Source organism: Aptenodytes patagonicus, chromosome 1, assembly GCF_965638725.1.
Source record: "Aptenodytes patagonicus chromosome 1, bAptPat1.pri.cur, whole genome shotgun sequence".
Taxonomy (NCBI): Eukaryota; Metazoa; Chordata; class Aves; order Sphenisciformes; family Spheniscidae; genus Aptenodytes; species Aptenodytes patagonicus.
The window spans coordinates 8,009,552-8,031,265 of record NC_134949.1 but is presented as its reverse complement, the minus strand read 5'-3'; the positions used below and the strand labels follow the sequence as shown (position 1 = coordinate 8,031,265).

General features: G+C 40.9%; 1 protein-coding gene across 2 annotated transcripts in view; it reads right to left on the bottom strand.

Annotated features, from left to right (window-relative positions):
- Positions 1-21,714, bottom strand: part of ELAPOR2 (endosome-lysosome associated apoptosis and autophagy regulator family member 2) — a 110,019-nt gene continuing 88,305 nt past the window's right edge. For both annotated transcript variants that reach the window (XM_076358040.1, XM_076358126.1), the window contains exons 12-22: positions 21,029-21,131; positions 19,660-19,797; positions 19,116-19,379; positions 18,025-18,198; positions 16,342-16,531; positions 12,912-13,008; positions 11,578-11,679; positions 9,163-9,289; positions 8,201-8,379; positions 7,024-7,189; positions 1-3,866 (exon numbers count right to left, since the gene is read on the bottom strand). In XM_076358040.1, the coding sequence (XP_076214155.1) occupies positions 3,807-3,866; positions 7,024-7,189; positions 8,201-8,379; positions 9,163-9,289; positions 11,578-11,679; positions 12,912-13,008; positions 16,342-16,531; positions 18,025-18,198; positions 19,116-19,379; positions 19,660-19,797; positions 21,029-21,131 (1,600 nt within the window). In that variant the 3' untranslated portion in view covers positions 1-3,806. The remainder of the gene's footprint in view (positions 3,867-7,023; positions 7,190-8,200; positions 8,380-9,162; positions 9,290-11,577; positions 11,680-12,911; positions 13,009-16,341; positions 16,532-18,024; positions 18,199-19,115; positions 19,380-19,659; positions 19,798-21,028; positions 21,132-21,714) is intronic.

Below are 21,714 nucleotides of genomic sequence, written 5' to 3'. Positions count from 1 at the left end.
GTTTATGATCAACTCAATTCTCATGTGTCCCTTGTTCCTGTGGCACGTATTCAGTGTGATTCAGTTCATCCAACCAGGTGACTGGGGATGTCACCATACATTGTGACACACGCTGTATATTTTAGGATGAGCCTGACCTCCTTTTATTTCTGTTCCTATCTCCTTATATGCTTGCCAAAGAAGCACAGTTCACAAACATTCAAAAGCAGCACGAAATAAAAACAAGGGGATTCAACGAAAGAAGTATACAAGGGGAAAGACTAAGAGAGAACACCACCAAATATAAGCAGAACTTTCCAAGATTTCTCTTGAGGTTGTAATTCCCTGTTACATTACCTAGAATAGCTATTAAGGCCTCCATGCTTCACGATACAGACCAACCAGCAGCATTCCTTGCTTAGGAAGAAATGTCATCCCCACTGGCGTATCAGCACCAATTGTAGCTGCTTTTACTCTTACATTGAAGCATTTGTGTTGGCCACTGCTGGAGATGAGTCAACAACCACTGGCTCCTAAATGGCAACATCTGCTGCTATCTTGTCTGATTATAATTAAGTATCTCAATTTTATGGGTACTACTGTCCCTGGCAGGACAGACAAACCAAAACCTGTAAACTTTCCCTTCTACTAACGAAGAGTCCCAGAACCTCTTTTTCAAGAGCAAATAGTCAAATCCTTTCTTTGAACAAAGATGACAGCTCCTTGAAGCTACTCAGTAACTTCCCATTGTGGCTCTAAGACACTTAATTTTCCTCAAACCTAGACTCTTAATCAATCGTATTATATACTACAAACATCAACCAACATAATCAGAGCCAAGATAGAATACATTCTTTGCACATTTCCCCCCAGCAAGTATTGTCAAAGCTGAGACAATAACAGTCTGCTAATTTGCCAATAATTTATACAGAGACACCACTAAAATGTGCTTAATCCTCAAAGAGATTCAGTTGCTTGACTCCATAGTTCAAAGAAAAGCATGCAAATGCAGCAATAAAATGCATTCCGTTTAATCAAGTGAACACATAACAGACTGATTCACATTGTTTTATGGCATCAAATAATAGTTTCTGATGTGATTCCATGTGGGAGGAAAGGGGGAGGTTGCTGTAAGTATATTTTGGCAGAGTACTAGAAGAGGTCACAGGCAGCTGATTTCTTAATGAAGGCTTCCAAAATTTGCCTCTTACGGAAAAATGGAAATGTCCCCTTTCTACCATATCTTTAACAGAAGTCAGCTAAAATATGCCAGTTTTAACTTGCTTAATTGATGGAAAATGCAATTTTCTTATTTTAAGGTAAATAGTCTACAGTATTGGTTTGTATCCCACTATGTTAGCACTGCACCAGATATGCTGTTAGGTTGCCTGGAAGAATTTTCAACAATATCATGACAAACCATTTGGAAGCAGAGCTGAGAAGGGTCACACAGCAAAATCTGTCAGAGCTGACAAAAAATTTCCACTCTCTACTTTATTTGGAAAATAAAAGGGAAACAGAAGGGAACCAAACAAACCCTGTGTGGTATTAAGTCAAATTAAATATAGTTCATAAAAATTAAGGCATTTTGACATTACAGAGATATGGGTCCAGTGATGAAAGAAGAAATTGTGTTCTGGAGAATGAACTGTAATTATGGCTTGGAAAAAATATGGAGAGAGAAGGGGAAAAAATAAAGGAGATGTAGACAGATGCAATTTGATGGCAGTGAAAAGCTCTAGCCACCACTGCAGACCTGCAATGTTCAGGAAAGGCTACAGTTCCACCAAACACCTCAAGTCCAAAATTTCAAATATATTTTCACTTTATTTTATGAATTCCCATCAGATATATATCTTTGATGCTACAGCACACCAGCTGAATAAAAATCAACAACATAAAAACCCTCTTCATAAAAGATCCAAGAAGTGAAATCCCAAAGCCATAACCATTTACTCTGTGAGCATATCATCTTTGACAACCATATATAAATGACAACATGACAACAAATACAATGTACAATAATAAGTGTGCAATGGTACAAAATATACAAAAAGGAATGTGTATTTAATATACATTCAACAATACCCCATAAAAATCTTTGTTGGGAAAGTGAAGTGCCTTTTCAAGAACAACAAAAAATGTACACCACTTCAGTTAAGATGCCTGAAGTATCTCCATCAAAAGAATAAAGCCTGTGTTCTTTGATTGGAGATATAAAATAACTGAGCTGAATTTTCCCTAAAGAAAAAAGAAATCTAAACTTCATAAAATTTTTGTCCACATCTATAGTATAATAAAATATTTAGAGTGCAGAAAATTCAGTTTAATTTAAATTTTACTTAAAAGTGGGCCCTCTTTTATTGATAGATCTAGCTCAGTCATATAAAATCAAAAATCTATATTCCTTATAGTAAAAAGACCATTTCTGCCCATCTGTCTTTTCTGGTTTTGATGCATTCCACAATTCACATAATTTTGCTATAATGGAAATATGAGTCTGACCAGAGGTCAATACAAGAATCGTTCCTCATTTTCTCCTGGCTCTATACAAGTCTTGCATAATTTTACCCAAATATTTTTTGCCTAAGTTTCAGATTCCTTTGAGTTCGACCTCAATGGGAATTTCAGGAAATTATTACAGTGGATATTACGAAGATCACATGCTTATAATGTGGCTGATTTTATGAAAAAGTCCACCTAGCCTCCAGTTTTCAAGGCACCATTTTGTGCCCTTCTTCCAAAGCAGGTACTTGCATTGACAGCAGAAAGAATTTAGATGCTGAGCTGCGCAAGTACATAACCCATGCTCAGCTCTGCTGGGCATCCGTCCTCATTCCTTGCATGGGTCCAGGAATAAAGGTGGCTGAGTATTTCTAATAAGCCTCCCAACTGACAAAGCTGATCCCTGATTTCCAGAAGTAGAGATTCTTGCTTTACTTCCAGAGTTCAGGCTTTGTTGGTTTGCAGCTCAGGGAAAGGTGACATACTGGCAGCCCAAGTAAGGGTACTGAGACTGCCAACAACCTCTCTTGAAAGGACAAGCTTCCACAGAGAGGGAGAAGTGCAACTTGCACTGCAGGTATCACTTTCTTTCTCTTTATAGAGTTTGAGCCTGCTACCGCCTATAAACTCAGGGGCCCTGACCTACAATTCATATAACAGCAGTTAACACATTTAAATTTAATAGCACCAGGTTTTACCCCAACCCTGATGGCCATAACTTAGGCATCAGAATGGGTTCAACTTGCAGGTGCAACACCATGCCTCTTGTATTAGAGGCCAACACAGACCATCCAGCCCTTCAAAGCATTAAAATCAAAAGTATTTTCCAAAGTTCAAAACTCACCTGAGGCTCATTCCAAGTACCATTCACAATTTTGATTTTAAGAGAGACTCATAGTTATGCAACTAAAGGACAACACACAACCTTTGCAGGAGGTTTCAGGCCTCTCTGAAAATCATTTGTTATGAATATGTGTAGAAGGAGTGATAGGAAATGAAAGGTACCTATAAATCATATGGCATGCCTGAGTGATGCCCAGGTGAATGCAAAAAATTCATGTTATTTGCAGTATGCATATCTCTTCCTGAGTTGAATTTCATTCCCAGTATGGAATCCAAGTGTCTGCTTTCTTTTTTGGCAAGGTACTCAATCACATGGTAAGGCAATCCAATTTTCTGGTTTGCTTCCTGTCTTCTTTCCTCCTAAATGGCCAAGCATTTCTCACCAAGATCACCACTACAATGTGTGCCAGAATATGTTTAAAATATGGTCCTGTAAAAATAGAAATTAGGTTTGTTTCTTTGAAGGCAGCATTAATTCTTCATATATTCTGGGATCTTGAAGATTTCAGCTGAACAGATTCAAAATGATCTTCCTTTTCCTGCAATGGAAAAGACAGGTTCCCATCAACTGGGATTCCTCAAATTCACTCCAACGGTTACTACAGTCACTTCTTCTCTTAATATTTCCAGAGCAGCCCTTGCCAAAGACTTCACTTTATTTCTGCCACAGTCATTAAGTGTACAGTTTGACCCTTTGTTATTTAATAACACTACTTATTCAGTAAAAATTTGCAAAATCAATAAAATTATGCCATATATCTTGTTCACGGTACTTACTTTAGAGGGTACAGGGAAAGTTTGCATTTCATACTCATAGTATAGGACAGGTAGTTAGAGCTGGTGAATTGCAAGGTAATCATATATATGGTTATTATTACTTATTAATGTGTTTCCTACAATAAATAAAAAGTTTGGAGCAAAGTCTGTGAATGTGAACACCACTGCCTCACTCCTGGATTCCCATCCCAACTCCTCCTCTGGGAGACCCACAGGACAAAAAGAGTCTACAAATCCTCTGCCATCTTAAAAATCAGGGCTGGAGGGTTGAGTTTTCTTTCTGTTTTTATTTGCTGCGTGACAGCCTAGGCCATCTGGCCAGCAGGCATCAGGGTGAGAAGTGTGGACGTACGCATTACTGCCTGTGTGAACAACCCAATGGTCCATGCAGAAGCAACGAATGAAGGAGCACCAATAAAACTACTCACCAGAAAATGCTGGTTCTTGCTTCGTGTACCTGCCTTTTATACTTGTTGATGTACACAAACAGTTTGGAAACTATGTTGAACTAACCTCATGATCTGATCTTTAAAGCCAGCTCACTCAGATCAGGACAGCCTAGTGCAGACGTGAGAAAGAGCAGGGGAGAAAACTGTCCTACACTAGCCTACTGCAGAGTATATATTTCTTGTTCTGAAGGACCTGGTATTGTTATGCTGGAGACAACAGATGGAACTAGAACAGCCTCCAATCTGAAGCAGTTTCATAATTCTTTAACTTCTATATTCTCATTAAAAATAACAGCAATTTCTTTCTATATTACAGGTCTAGCCCCGAATTCCTTGGGTACCCCAAATAACTAATAGTTTCATGAGATGTTTTGCTTCATAGAAATGCCATTGCCTGAAGCTTGAACATACAGTTAGGATACTTCAGATTTTTCTTTACCTCTCAATTTCTGTATCTATAATAGCTGTGTTTGCCTCAGCAATGGAGGTGTCTGGTAGGAATCTGGGAAGAGAGGATCCCCCCACCATTAACTGCTCTTTTTAGGTATCAGCCATACAATAAAGAATGCTACTCCTCTTTTTCTCCTCTGTTTTTCTCCATATATTTTTTCGGTATTTCACATGCATATGCAGCAGGAGATGAATTTCCTCATCTTTTGCATAAATGAAAACTGATGCCTATAACATTTGTTTTGGAGAAATATATATTAAATTCCAGTTATCTGCAGGGATACAGGACACAGATTTCAGTAAGCTAATGAGGTACTGGAAGCTGAGTTTGCCAGCTATGATTATCTAGCAGAAAAAAAGGAACCAGCTTAGAAATATCTGACAGGCTTGTTTAAAAAAGAGAGAATACTTAGGAAGCCTGCTACAATGGATATAGGAACTTTAAAAAACTCTTTTTGAGTCCAAATAGGCATTCAAGTGGTCTGAATACTAAAGTACTAAAACTTACTTTAAAGAAAAAAAAACACTTCTCCCACGCTTTCGTCTCTATACTTCTAATCAGGAAGGAGCCAGTGGTTGGTGCTGCAAATGGAGTCAGCAAAGTTTTTGCAGTTTTCAGGCGTACAGCAAAACATGATCCTCACCAGCAGCACTGGTCATTATGCTCAGCCACAGCCGGCCAAGCCATTTCATAGACAAAAAAACATCATCAGTATTTCAAAGTCAGTCCCTATAGGATTCAAAATGGAATCAACTTCCGTTTTTGCAACACCACCACAAAATTTGATGTAATTTGATTTTATTTACATTTTCAATATTCTTAATATTGAATTAAGAATTAATATTGAATTTCTGCCCCTTTCCACAAGGAACAATATTGATTTTGCAAGACAAATAGTCAGGCTGGGGTCAAGGGGAAGTTCCGCATATTAGCTGTGTAATGGTAACATCTCCTAGGAGGGAGATCTGGGGAGCAGGTAGCGTGGAAAGAGGACAGCAGTATAATAAAAAAAAGTAAAAGAACAAAGAGAAGAGAAAAATAAGGGAAAAGAAGGGAGGCACACAGGTTTTAATTACATTGCACTCAGTCACAGAAAGGAAAAAAGGAATAAATGAAAAAAATCTTAACATTCAACATTCTGAAATAGTATTTGGACGAGAAAGAAGAGAGGGACTTTTAAAAAAAAACTTTATTGTGATCTTTTAAGAAACCTTCTTATTTTGAAACAACCCTCTTCAGCAAAACTGAAAGGGAAAATGTCATCCACCTTTATCCTGATCATAATAGATGCCCCAGCTGGACTCCCTTAAAGACAACACTACCCTTCCCATTGACTTCAAGGCATTTGGAATAAAGACCAAAGTCTTTGCGGGATCTACCATGACGGTCCTCTGTTGCTCTTCTCAGAAATGTTCAAAGGACACCGAAGACCTTTGTGCTCTGAATTCAGACGTGCAACAACCCACATCACATGTGCTGCAGAAAAAAATGCTTTTTGCTGCTGCTTCCCACTGAAATGGAGGAGGTTGTTGTGTTGGGTAACAGGCTGTGGCTGATGCCTCCTCTTCAACTGAACCCTACAGTACTCAAAATTATGGTTCTCAGGTCAGCCATGAAGCCAGCCCAGGTAAGCTGCAAGCAGTCGGCTAGTGGCTATGTTCCCAATGTTTATTTTCTGTATCTATAATAGCTGTGATTGCCTCAGCAATGGAGGTGTCTGGTAGGAATCTGGGAAGAAAGGATCCCCCCGCCGTTAACTACCCTTCTTAGGTATCACCCATACAATAAAGAATGCTACTGAAATCTCTCTGCAGAACAGGGAGCATTTACTCAATACCCTGCAACATTTCTTATCATTATCCATACTGTGGATTTCAGCAGATCGACTATGGACTGGGTGACGTGTGCGTGGGAGGCTGCACAAAGCACTGTGCAAATTAGCATCACAGCCTCATCACGTCCAGTAATAAATAAAGGTAATAATTATTTTTAGTATTAATAGTAGTAATTACTACTCACCTTTGTTGCCAAGGACTTGAGCTTCCCCAGCAGTGACTGCTTATTTGAATATACTATTTCTTCTTCATTATCTTCTCCTTCCATTATAGCACAGCTGTCAGCAGCTGGCAGCTCGCACTCTTTTGAGTTTGCTGTCATCACTAATTTGGAATATTTATACTCCAGCCTGAAGATATAAAGCCAGACAGGTATAGATTTTTTTACAAATGTCCCATATTCAAGGCTTTTGTAATTTAGATTATCTGCAGTCTTTCCACATAGTTACTTCTGAGGTATTTACTGGAAATTAGATATTTTTCAATCATTAAAAACATGTAACCAGAATAGTATTAACAATACATCGAGCTCCTGCTCTCCAGATTAGCCCTCTATCCTTATAAAAGAGCCATGTTTTCCCAAAAGACCACAAGTAGGTCGAGAGGGTTTCCCGCATGAAGAAGTCCGACCTGTGTGCTGGTTGGGGCAACAGCAGGTCTGACTTCAGCCTGTATCAGAATCTGTATCACACCCATGTCCAAGGGGGCTATGGGGGAGAGGAGAGATGTGTAACAGGAGCGATGTGTGCTAGGAGGCAGCAAGAGGTGGGGACCATGATACTGGAGTCTGGGTTTGGTGAAGCTGGATGTGCTATGGGGCAATGAAATCCCATGGAGGTGGAATCACATTTTAAAAGTTTATAACATGAGATTTGGGAAGCAGAGGACAATGGGGATGGGGAACAGTCAGTATGTTCAGTCTGAGAAGCAGGGATCTTTTGTGCATGTACCAGACATGTCCTGCCAACATAGACCTAAGCAATATACGGTCAAGAACCTTATTTTAACCCAGCTGAAAGGGACTAATTAGACTGAAGAGATATCCTTTTGGTCTTCAGACCTTGAGAAAGCCGTGTTGCTTCAGGACCTAAGGTCAACTTCAAATTCCTGAGGGTTAAAAAGACAGTTCCTGTTGGGAAGTTATGTCATAGCAAATTACTGTGGATTCCTATACTTTCCTCACTAGCATTTTTGATAGCCACTGTTGGCAGAAGAAACCTCAACTTGGTGGATTAATGGACTGATCCAACATGGTATTTCTCATCAACATTGTCATAAGGTCAGATCCATGAAAAGACTTCTTGTTCACTACATCAAGCTTTTAGCTTACTTTTATATGGAACACAATTTGCAGTACTTACTTCTGGTTCTTCTTCCAAAAATAGCAGGTCAAGGCTATGAGCAGAACGGCTGTGAAAGCACCAACACCAGCTCCAACTTTCAGCCAAAAGTCCACTGTTTCACAAGTGCTGGTCCTTTTTTCTGGCAAGGGAACCCCTTTAATGCAATGCTTTGGCTCATTCCATACATACAAGGTTTCCTTTCAAATGGAAAACAGAAAACACCAAAAAGTGAGCTGCTTATAGGAAAAGAGAGAACTATTTAGTTGAAGAAAACAAGCTGTTTTGAGGTAGACAGGTTAGACATCTTTTCAATGAAAGCAAGCCAAAACATGTACTTCAGGTTTTCAGACTCCAGGTTGAGTCATATTGTCCACTCAGTTGTCCCCTTGATTGTGCCTGCAGGTTCAGACATGGCAAAAGGATTTCCTCTTCCAAATTGCTCTTCAGCTGGCACAATGTGGGTTGGACAGCGATTGTGAATGTGTTGTGCCTGCCTTGGAGCTGTTGATCAACAGGACAGTTCTGAACCTGTGAAAGGACTTCCTAATATTTGACTAGAGAAGGCAGCAGCAAAAAAAATTGCAATCAAGGAAGGATGAATTTCTGAACTGAAATTCTGAATCCTTTCCTAGCCTGCCCCTGATGTTTATGGCCATGAAAGGACTGAAGTCCTTTGGCCACTCCATCCTTCACAAATAACTTGCCTGCATGTATGAATGCATACAGAGTTCACATCCCTACCCACACAGCTGGTCAACACAAGCCAGCTCTCCTCCAGGAACCATGCTGCCATTGGCACAAATATCCCCGAGTCTCCACACAGCACCTCACCAACGAGACTTGCACCCAGGCAGTTCAGAGCCTGGACTGACGTTTCCCAACTCTACCTGGACTTACCTATTGACTTGCATACCGAATTTCAACAGAGTCCAAGTTATACCCATATGAACCCGTCTTACTTGGAGACATGGGTCCGGTACCTGAAATCCTTTTTTGCAGGCTCCCTCAATCTCGTGGTAGTCTTGCTCCGTGCAGAGAGGGCAAGCTTCTGCACTTTCCCATACAAAGTAGAAAGTGCACCCATCGCAGGTGCCCGCAGGGCATGAGCTAGGAGGAGAGCAAAGCTGAGTTATCACTTAGGAAACACTCTGGGGTTTGCATCCTCACTCCACATTCTGCTGCTGAAGATTGGTAATGGTAAGTACAACAAATGGGTAAACATCCATCAAGTCAGCAGATGGAAAAATCTGGGGGAAGACTTTTTCCCAGTTTGTAAAAGTTTTCTTAAGTAAAAACAGATGTTGGGCTCTCAAAGGTCTAAAATAACAGTTCAGTTCCTGGCAGTGAGTGCTACTCACGTGCCTACGATGAAGAGAAGAGAAAGAAGCAAGCCTTGGAGACCAGCAGAACTACTCCAGTGTTTCACCAGCATGGGCTAGCCCAGCATGCACCTCTATCACTGTTCTCCTGCACTGGGTGACCGTTCCACATGAGTGCTGCTATCTGGTTCCTGCTGTTGTTCTAATGATGTCTGGGTGATTTCATCCATATGGAATGGACTTGTCCTGTCATGGTTAATTACTAGAAGGATGTTCACCAGTTAATGAAGAGATAACAGCTTCTCTTAGTCTAAGAAAGACTGATGACCCTATTTGGTATTCAGCCTGCAGAAGAAAGTTGTACTGGCAATGGCAGGACATTCACGCAGCTTTTGTTACTGACAATTACATCAGGTCTAGCAGCAGCAGTGGCCAAAAGTCCATGCAAGAAGCTAGGTCATGTAAATGTGAAATATATCCATGCAGAAAAATGGATTTAAAGGTTTTTTTCTATATCATCTGGAAATCTGTTATCCTGATCTGAAGGACTGAAAATTCCACAGCCCTAAAAGCCCATTCTGGCTTATCCTGGTTTGAATAACTGACAACTGTCCTCTGTGGGTTATGAAACATTTTTTTCTATGTATATGGCAAGACCATTGACAGACCTGTCTCCTCAGCCTCTGTCATCTTAAACTGCAACTTCATATGATACTAAACACCATGTCTGGAGGATCAAGGAGTTATATACAGTATCATTTGACATGTATCAGATACCTCACTGTTTGAAAATAGCTGTCTGACTGCTGAGCTAATCAAAGGGTGCTAGGAAGAAGTCAACAAGAACCGAGACAAGTTACATCATGTCAGCTGTGTGCCATTTCTGTCCATGCTCACATTTTTAAACGCAAGGTAGGTTACTCCTCCCTCACTACTGGTGAGTTACCGCAGGTCACATCATGTTTCACCTACAACATTAGGACACCTGAAGGGTTTTCACACGACAGCTGATAGATGTTGGCTTGTTGCCCAGCATACTTTGTAGTGTATCAGGTCCCTAAGAAACCGGGGTAAACGTCTCCAAAGGCGTTCAAACACCAATCGCTCATCTATCACCTGTGAAGTAGATTCCTCTTTGCCTTCATTCAGGTAAGCATGTTCACCTGTCCCAACAGGGACAGGGATCAAAGAGGATCCCACACTTCTCACACTGTTAGCTTTCGAAAAGGGGACTTAACTTTTGAGAAGGAGGATCAGTGAGGGGGCAATCAGCAGATTTATAGTAATGTCCAGATGGATTAAGATGGGCCTTGACAGCCAAAGAGGAGGGTTATCAGAGTTGAGGGGAACTTCTGAAAAATCACAGGGTGTTGCTGAAGAGTAACAGAACTAATTATTTTATTGATTTTTCTCTGCAAGTTTTCAAGTGCAGGAATAAACAGTACTTTGGAGAAAAGAAGTTTTTTGGAGTCACTTGAATCAGATTGAAGGGGAAAAAAGGTCAGGCAAATTAAACACAACTGGTACAAGGGGTCCAGGATAGAAACTGGAGTGATGAGACATAAATAAATACATATAGAACTTGAACTAGACAGAGTCAGGGCTCACATAAGTATTGCAATAGCAGATTTCATTGTTCCTACGACAGGTTGCTCTTTTTCAAAAAATCACTTTGTTCACAGCCACTGCTGTAGATCAAGGAAGAAAAACTACCTCTGAAAGCCCAGACTAGGCAGTTTTAATCAGGAGGCCAAAGACCAAAATAAGGATCTGAAATAAAGGAGAAGTAGAGACAGAAAACATCACTACATTTACTTTTGGCTTTAAGCTTGGAACAACCTGCCTGAGCTCTAACCTCTCTCACCGCACAGCCTAAATACACAGCAGTTGGTCTGCTGGGAGAAGACGGACACACACGTCCCTCACCTAGGAGAAATGAATGAGACCTCCTGGGTGGCTGATGAGGAAGACAGCACTCCTCATTGCTGTTAACTATAAAGTTACTAAGGAGTTTTGTAAAAGTTTCCTGAGGAGTAAAGGCTTTTAGGCACTACTAGGATACAAATACATAAATACCTGGGCACAGAAAGCTCTCCTTGGTCTGGTTTGTTGGGGTTGCATCTCATTGTCACAACAGTTGCACGGCCATTTTCACAGGAGGTTGTCACTGTTGAAGACCTAATGTCAAACAAGAGGAGAAATGTAATACATTTCCACCACAGTAAATACATGTTGCTCTTTCATAGGTCTCTGTCCATTCATGCAACTGCAGAACTAAAGAAATACCCTTTACCACAGCACTTTTGCCTTTGTCAGCTGGAAAAAAAAAAAAAGGAGCTACAGAAGCAGGGTAGGTTTCGCCCCTTCATTTAAATCTCAAAGTGCTCTGAGATGCCACCGAGGGAACTGCTCTGTTTTTCTAGCTAGTTTGAATTCTGCTGAGTCAAGGCATAAACCTACCCACAAAACAGAATAGAACAATTAAAAAAGAGAATTGCAGGTGCTGTGGTTGGTGTGTTACTCTGCTGGAGAGTTTATGACGGCTCTCTCCTCACCTAGTAATCTGAGAACCACACTGTCCTGAAATAGCACAAGGCAAAGGGGATTAAAAAAATGGACCTTATTCCAACATGATAGACATTGTAAGTCAAGTCTGTAATACACTCAAAGTAGGGTCACTGGTGTGGGTTTCAGTTTGCAGAATCAGACACATAATTTAAGTATTCACATATGCATAAAATGTTGATATACAAAACGCTATAGCAAATTAAGATCTATCGCTAAATCCAACGCAATCTAGACAGCCAATCAGTAGAACAAATATAGGTATGTGCTTTAAGATAAGCTGAATAGCCCCACAGGCTCCAGAGTCCAAGGTCCAAGCTTAGAAACCCAGTTCACATGAAGACACCAGCATGTAGACATCTTAATTGAGGTGATCTTTGAGCTAATTCTTACCCAAGCTGAGGTATTCTTTTCATGGAGGAAAGTGAAGAATAGGAAAAGGACACTAGTAACTGTGCAGGTTGGAACAATTATTTTTAACCTCAATTAGTTCAGTTTTGTAACATCAAAGTAAATACAAATGAATGTGAAAGAAAATATGCAATGGGAAGTGGACATATTAAAGCCATATATGAGAAATTACGGAAAGGAACATGACACTGGAAGTAGCACATGGTTGAATCAAAGCTCTGGTATCACCCTCTGCAGACCAAGTATAATTTAGATTTGAGTAAAGAGTGTTTGCTGATTTCATAAGATGTTCTTCAACATGCCAATCAATATCAGCCAGATGCTGATTAAAGCGATAAAGATTAAAGGTGGATTAAAGATCTCCCCTCACAGTTTTAGTTTCCTTTAAACAATGAAGAAATTTGACATACCAATAAACAGTATTTTTTACCTACTTGTAAAAGAAATGCACATCAGGTATTTTGCTTGGAGAGGGAGGAAACATATCTGTCTTGATGCTGATATTTTCCAGCGTTGTTTCAACAGTAGCCCCTAAATTTTGAGAAGGGGAAAAAAAAAAAAAAGGAACAAGCTAAGAATGGATTTCTGAGGGGTTCACATATAACATTTTCTCAGTCTGAAATGTATGGGTCTCACTTAATAGCATTTAATGACATTACTATACAGGGAGGTGAAAAATTGCTAGAACAACAAGAAAAAGTGGTAGCAGCCAGCAACTGGCGGGAAGATGGGAAAGACTGAAGAAGTTTTCCACTTGTTCTTGCAACAGTTCAGAGAGCCTAGCTGAATTCTTAGGACTTTGACTTGACTTCGACTTGACTGGCATTACATTTGGGAGGACGATTCACACAGCTGGAAAATCCATGTCTGGTTATAACCCTTTTAGGTAAATATAGTAGATAACAAAGGTGACAGTTTGCACTAGACACTACTGCCTGGTGTAGGACAAGTCAGAGCTTGGGATTGTGAAAGCACATGGATCAATGGGCTCAATAACATTGCTCAGGAGAGCTTGCAGGTGAAGGATAGCTACAGAGCATCACATCAACAGACAGAACAAAATGAGCTGTGCTGCAGCAACCATCAGGAGCATGTGCAGAAAGATGTCAGGTTATTGTGGAGGGACCTCTGTTCTGAGAACATACGCTGACGTCAGCAAGGAGGATCATTTCCTCTCATCAAAGACATTGCATCGAAAACAGGGTAACTTAAATTTGGATTGCAACACAATCGACAGAGATTAGTTATTCACTAGGCTGGAAGATGATAGCTCTTAGGGACCTTATTATATTCAACAGAGGCAATGCGAGAATATTCCCATCCAATATGCAGTACTGTAGAAATGGCATCTCAAAGTGCAGTTTCTCAAAAATAAGAACACTAGAAGCAAAATCAAGTGTGAAAAAAAATATGTCATTCTTCAGAAGATATTAATTATATGGCTAAAAAGCCGCAATGACTCTCTCAAGAATGACAATAGCTTTGACTAAGAGTCCACCTTGGATCAGAACAGCGGTAAAAGAACAATTTAAATAAAAACATTGGCATAAACTTAATGGAGAGGGAATAGAGAATCAAATAAAATCAAAAGTTATGAGTTACAGAAAAATGATAATGGACGCTAAAGACTTCAGGGAAAAGCCTGTGTTTGGCAGCACTAGAAAAATTGTAAGTTTGGAACTTTTTTAGAAATACTAGAAATAAAAGTACATCTTATGGATAGGAAAGGCAAACTTCAACCATTTAAAAATGTAACAACTGTAATAAAGAAAAGGCAGCAGAAGAGCTTGATAGCTTTTCTCCATATTAGGAAAAAATCAGGACTATCTCCTTGCTTTCCAAGACAATAACTGAACACCTCATTCCTTCAGTGGCAGGAGAGGATATTGGCAGCTACTTGGCATGCACACTTATAAACTAGCAAGTCCATACCTAAGAGTGACCTTTAATAGAGCTTTTAATGATAGAGAAATGTCAGAAGACTGATGGAGAGGGGATGTGGTGAGCCAAATTACAATGCGACTAACACAATGAGGCAAAATAACAGGAATGATAAGTGGAAGATGGGTTTCAGTTGATGGATGGATATATAATGAATGGCAGTCAACATGAATTTATGGAGAACAGCTCTTGTTGAACAAATCTGATTTCATTCCTTGAGTGCTGATGAGTTTGGTTGCTAAAGAAAATTATGTAAATTTATCAAGTATTTCACTAATTACCACATGAGATTCTAATTAAAAAGTTAGCAGTGTAATATCAATTAAGTGCACACTCTGGATTAAAACTTATTTAACTAACTAATTATAAAATTATCTGGCCATGGGAAATTGTCATCAAATGTAGTATGTCTCCAGGCTTCTCTAGGCATTGATATTAGAGTCCCAAAATGCAAGATTATCATCAGGGATCTGCAAGTAACTATATAATCATTGTTGGTAAAGTGTGTAGATTAGGCAAAGATTACAAGGAACAGGAATAAAATACAGAGCAACTTGGTTCACTTGGTAAGCTGGTCCCAATCAAACTAAACAGATTTTAGTGCAGACAAGCGCAGCAAGGGATGAAGGCCAGTCCTAAGGAAGAGAGATTTTCCCTTGGAAACCGTAACTCTGAAAAAGATCTAGAGTGGACATCAGATCCAAGAAGCCATCATGAAATCCCATGAGTCTAGAGAAAGAAGGACTCATGGATTCCATCCTTGCATGTAAATACAAATAAGGAAGTGATTTTTATTGCCATTATAGTGAATTAAATTCTGGAATACTATTCCATTCTGATGCCCATGCTTTAAGAAAATATAATAACAAGCTACAGAGGCTGCAGAAAGAGCCTCAAAAATTATTCAGATGCTTGAAAGAAATACATGAGAGCAAGAGACTTAGAAGAACTTGGTCTACTTAGTTTATCAGAAGAGCAGACTGGGGAGAGTGTGGTGATTCAAGTACACAAAATGTTTCTCCAAGGAGGAAAATGTGGGTGTGAAATGGAGAAAGAATAACAAGAAGCAAGAACTGAAAACTGAAGCCAGGCAAATTCAAACAGGAAACAAGTCTGCTTTAAAACAAAATACAGAGAAGGTGTTTGACCAGTGGAAAAAAACACCAGTGACTGTGGCAAAGCTTTTATTTCTGGCAGTCTTAAGTCCGGGTTGAATGCTCTTCCAAAGACGTGCTTTTGTCAAACATGAGTTTCTGGGCTCAGTGCCAGGGAGAAAGTACAAACACTCAGTGCCTGTAATGGATAGGTGAGCAGACTAAATGACTTCATTGTCTAATCTGTCCTCAGACTCTGGGAACTTGTGAGCCGGAGCAATGCAAGACTTAATGATGTGCACAGCCCCATGCTGCCCTAAGCCTCCTCCTTCCTTGCCTAATTACGTCCCAGCTCCAGCTTCTTCTGAAATTGCCCGAGTGGGGACTTGGCATGGGCAGAAACACTTGGACTAATGCTACTACTACAGTGATTGGTCTTGCCCTGCATGAGGTGAGTAGGAAACATGAAAGAAAACCAGTGCTTTTTAATTACATTCTCCAGATTTTGTGCTGAAACTCTATGCACCATGGGACCCACTAGACCAAACACAGGGAAGAGTGAGTAATATGGGAATGGGAAACAAAGGATGGGGGGAGCCCTTACTCTTCTACTTCAGCCATCGCTGTACTTAAACAGCAGCAAAAAGCAATGGCATCTGTCCACATCTGCTTCACAGCTCAGGAACAAAGTGGGACCGAATCTTGGGCTGCCCCTTTGCTCTTCTCCCAGGGTAATGCAGCACTGCTGAGCTGAAAAGGATTTAATCTGCAGCCCTAAATACATGAGAGTACATCCATGATAACAACATGCAGAAGACAAACCATGTACCTAAGAACCTGTCGGCAAGGCTGTTGGACTGCAAAGCCAGGGCTGTTCGGAAACCCTTGCTGTCCGACGGGATGATCGTGGACTGACAGACAAAAGCTCCCACAAAGTTGGAAAAATCTTCTGATTCTGCAACCATATCCTTCAGAGTAACATCTGTGATATTGTCAGTGCAAATAGCCATCTTCTTCCCCTGTGGACAATCAGGAAAAAATGGGGAAGCTGTTGGTTGTTGATAGAACGTGAAAAAGTTTGAGAAAGGAGAGATTGCAAACTTCCTGAGTGCAAACTGGATGAGTTTCATTCCTGCACCTTAGAAACAACTTGATGTTTCTATCATGAGAAGGACAAATTGCAGCAACAAACTGTGCCATTGTGAAAGCTCCGATTAAAGCCTTGTACAGACCCAGAAACACGATGTCACCTCTGATATGTGTCTTATCAGAAACCCGTGCTACAAAGCACTCTTCTTTTTTTACTTTGACAGCACAGTGTTTACTTGCAGAGCATAATAAAATGGCTTGCAAAGGAAAACCATATTTCCCTTGCCTTTAAATAATATACTGTAGAATACCTCTTTATTTGGGATTTAATCCAGAAAAAATATTTTCAAAGCACAAACACATGAAATCCCTAAACAGATATATAGCCTTCAAGGCAGCATTAATGTTACATGTCAAGACCAGTGCTAGAATCTCGGAGCAACAGCAATGAAAGACAAATCACCAGACTCAGTTGACCTGACAAAATGCCAAGCACTCAGGACCTAATCATATGGTTGGTAGTACTGTAGTACCATTGTAGCGGTTTGGGAAAATGAAGACCAGATCCACAGGGGAGTGAGCATATCTGTACCTTTGTGGATCTAGTTGTCAGCAGCTCTAATCCAGGTGGTACTTAAACACACATTTAAGACTAAAAGTATGCAAAACACTGTGAAGAAATGTGACTACTCATTTGCCTCAACTCATGCCAACCCTTTGGTACATGGGAAAGAGACTTCAGAACTTTACAGGGCTGAACATCAATGTAAACTACATGCATTGGCTTTCATGGGACAATACACATCACTGGTACTGCTCCGAAACTTCAATTTATGTATATGACAACATGCTCTGGTAGAGTCCAAGCCCCAGACAGAAAAATCTTGACTCTGGGGCAGAGACTGTTTGCACTCATGGACTAAACACATTTTTCCACCACTTTAAAAGGCTGCAATCAACGTCAGCAACAGGCACCTTGGCCACTGGCAGACAGCAGGGTGACCAGGGGCTCTGCTGACAGCAACATCTCCAGCCAAGTCATGAGGGAAACATATGGAAAGAAGTTGGCAGAAAGACTCAGACTCTTCGCTTGAGTTCCTTGGTGGCAGCACAAAAAGGTCAGGGTTGTGACCCAAGTGACTTGAAGGCACAAGAACTAAGAAAAGGTAGGGATGTGACAGGGTTTTTCTTCTGAGTGTTACTTATGCCTTAAACACTTGTCATGTCTGCTCTGGAAAATCACTTGGCTGCTCAAAAGTCCTCTTGCACTGCTGAGCAAGATCCAGAGGAAAGTGTTTGCACGGTCTCGGTGACAGCTCAGCTGTAGGGGAGTCCTCGTCTTGTCTCAGTGTGATCCCACAGAGCATCAACACAGGCAGCAAATTGGTTAATCCCCCCAACCCTCAACACCAGCTGAGCTCACCTCATTCCCACACAGGCTGATGTTAAAGAAGTGGAAGAACTTGGTCCCTCGGGAGGTGAAGCTGGGTCCACTCATCAATGAGCCCACCTGGCTGAGGTTGCTAAAATCGTAATTCAGGCTCTGGTTATCCTTGACGTACGACATCAGGCAGTCACTGAAGCAGGCAGAGTGGTCCTTCAGAGAGGGAGAGGCATCCATTAAAGAGCAGTTATGGACCAGCAGCAAACCGTTCACCTGGGAGTTAAAGCAAGCTGTTGCAGATAGGACTGCTTTCCTTGTTAAGGATGGAGGGGAACTTTGTCCTATTCCTGTAATTCACCTTTTCCTTGGGACAATTCCCATTCCTGTTTCAGTCCCTTGCAATCACATATCAGGACTTTAATGTTCCCTAAGCCTGGCCTTTCTGCTGTCTGCTGCATTAACCAAGAAAATGCAGTGTTTCTTGCTTTGTTTTGTTTTGGGTGCTTTTAGGATCCCAATGTCTCAGCTTAAAGCCCTGTAGATAGACCAGAACATGGCCTCAGGTATACTTACATCATGCAAAGGAAACACAAGAAAGAGCTCAAGAAACAGGGACAGGATAAGAACCCAGGTGGAGAAAGGCACAATACAAACAAATTGGAGCAGTTCTTCAAGTCCTTGTGCAGCTCCTTGCCAAAGGATGCTGCACATGATAAATGTTTATCTAGGCTTAAGGGCAATTTCATATAAGAGGAGTTTGTTACAGGTTTCTAAAGGCACAGAAACATCATCCAGCTGAGGAAGTCCCTGAGTTTAAAACAGCAGGAGTCTGGGACAGTTTTAGGTGGAAGTAACGAATATGCTTGCCCTGTTCTTACACTGTCCCCCATACAGCTTCTTGAAATGAACCTTTTTTTGAGCCGGTGTGGTCAATTTTATCTTCTTATTGCATATTTACAGACAGAAATTAGACTAGGGACATATTTGGAAGAGTGGGATCATTGGTTATAATTATATGCCAGTGCTCACAAGGCATATACCTGTAGGAAAGCACTAAAACTGGCCTTTTGAGTGCTTATATCCCAATAAACCCTGTCTGCCCATTGCTCAGAGACCCTCAGTTTCTGTACCTTGGTGCTCTTGCTGCCAGGCCCACATGGGATGCAGGCCTCCCTGCCATAGACCTGGTGGATGGACAGGAACGTGTTGGCCGGACACTCCTTGCACTGGCTGGTCTCCTTCTCGATGTAGTGTCCCGTCGGGCAGGGCACGCAGGATGAGCCAGACTGCTCAGAGCCCAGCGCACAGGCCCGGCAAGAAGAGGCAACTCCATCCACTGCGTTGGTCACCGTGATGGAGTAGATCTTTGCCATGTCATTGATGAACTGCCTGCTCTGGAACAAGAGCCGAGGAAACCACCCTGGTGCCATCGCACCATTGTATGTGGACACTAATCACAGGACTGTGCACCAGGGCACTGATTCAGGGATCGAATTATGCATGCACCTGTCTGTCAACATGGATGGTTTATCCACAGCTGCCTCCCAAGGGATGCTATATGGTGACAGCCACTCACCCTTTACAAGAAGCCTGTGAGCTTCAGTGGAGGGCAAGAGCTGTGGCGGTGTGTCCAAGGAAAGCTATGCTGTAAAGCCCTGTACGTATAGTACTTACATCTTGGCCCTCGTTTATTCTCTGAAAGGCCCAGGTGAATGTGAAGGAAGCGTTTTTGGAGATGATGTGCGTGTAGGATTGTTTCTCTTTACTTCTTTCCCATGATTCCACCACATTGGTATTTTTTCGATTAACATCCTATAAAATGGCCATAAAAAATTAAAAAAAAAAATAATGTGGTCATACTACACTAAACACTAGTGGTTTATAATACAGAGATTAATATCTATAAAGGACTTTACAACTGCATTTAACATTTAATAAAGGAGAGCAAACACATTTATTCTCTTTTCCATCACTGGCAATTTTTTAATTGAGAATGGGTGTCTATTCCAAAAGATGCTCTAGTTCACACAACCGTTAAGTTCGAAGTCCTATAGCAGGTTATAAACGTTATGAGGACAGATTCAGCACAGTCGTTCTTTCAGATTTGAAATTCTGTTTTTGTATAAAACATGTGGGTACCAGAGCACAGAGAGGGGAAGGCCAAAATTCAAAGAAAAATTGTAGTTTCTGCCATTTTCAGATACCCACTTTGTTGGTGTCTCTAGTGAAACAGAACTGAGGTCAATAAGACAGCATTAAAGTTTACACAAGAAAAACCTGTTCAATTTATGTTTGTGTTTCTTATTCTCCATCAGCTGTAAACGTTCCAGTGAAAGATGCTTTTTCTTTAAAACAGATTTCTTTAAATTATCACTAAAGGCAGATTCTTTTAAATTACCACCTAATTTCTGCTTAGTTCTCTTTAAATTAAAAGCAAATTCCTTTAAAGTACCACTAAATACAAAAAAGAAAGAACCAGCTTCCCTTTGCAATAGCAGGGGCAAAGGAGCTGTCGCAGATCCAGTTACCTTCCTCAGCTGATGGACTTTCGATAACCAGGTGAGGAAAGTAAAAAACACGGCCCTTTGCTTTCCCAAACAAATGTCTGTCTGCTGCCCTACCGATTCTCCAGGTCGCTGGCAGGATCAAGAATAAATTTCCAGATTTTCTGTTTCCCATCCCTCTGCCCCACATCTTGACTTGTGACTCTATTAAACTTCTGGAGGCTAACTCGACTGCACGAGAGACACTGAGAATTTTATCAGTCGGTTTAACACAGGAAAATTTGGCTCTTTGGTGTCCAATGATTCTTTTAAAATAAACAGGTAACCAAGAATGGTTCACAATTCACGTGGTGGAGGAATTTTGCTAGGTCATTCATCAAATCCTTCCTGCAAGGGCACCGCAGATATTAAACTAATGTCATATTTAATCTTAGTCATAATAAACCAAGTGCAACTAATCACACCTGTGTAGAGGTATTACAGTGACATGTGGAATACCAGGCTCAGTCCTCAGTCATGGAGAGAGAGGTCTCACTTACCGCCATAAAGTACAGCACACAATCTGCTGAACAGATGGTCTCAAAAATAAAAGTAATCCGTCCTAGTTCTGACCCAGTTGCTCCTGTCACCGATGTCGGAGGTCTGTTTAACAGGGAAGGAACGAAACATTTACAAGATGCTCTCCAGACAGGCAGCAGTCAATCCTTCAAATTGCTTTTCGTGCAGCGGGGAAACCATCAAAGTCCTGTCACATAAAACCTGCCCTCGCAGAACTGCGGAGGCCAGGTTTGCACAGCGGCTCTGCACTGAGTATTGGGCACAGCAGGATTATTTTTTAAGTGTCTGACTTCTTTATGGTACAGTTCCCTCCTTATAATCAACACCCAAATTTTACCATATTGGTAGGGAATCTTGTCGCTTAAATGCATTACATGCTTTAAGTGATTTACACCGATTTAATTGCATCTACCCTCCACTGGTGGGAGACGCTTTCAGGAGTTTCATGCAAACCAGAAGTATTCAGGATGCTCCCCTGCAAAGTACTAAACAGTAAACAGCAAATTGCGACACACCGAACTTTTCCACAGATATGTTTTTTGCTTCTCTTTTATTTTCACTGCTGTTTGCCCATGCTGTAAAATAAAAGTCAGGGTTTGCTCATTGGGTGTAAGAAGTCACAACCCCCCTCAGCTGAGATACAGGAAAGGAAGGGCGAGGTTCATTT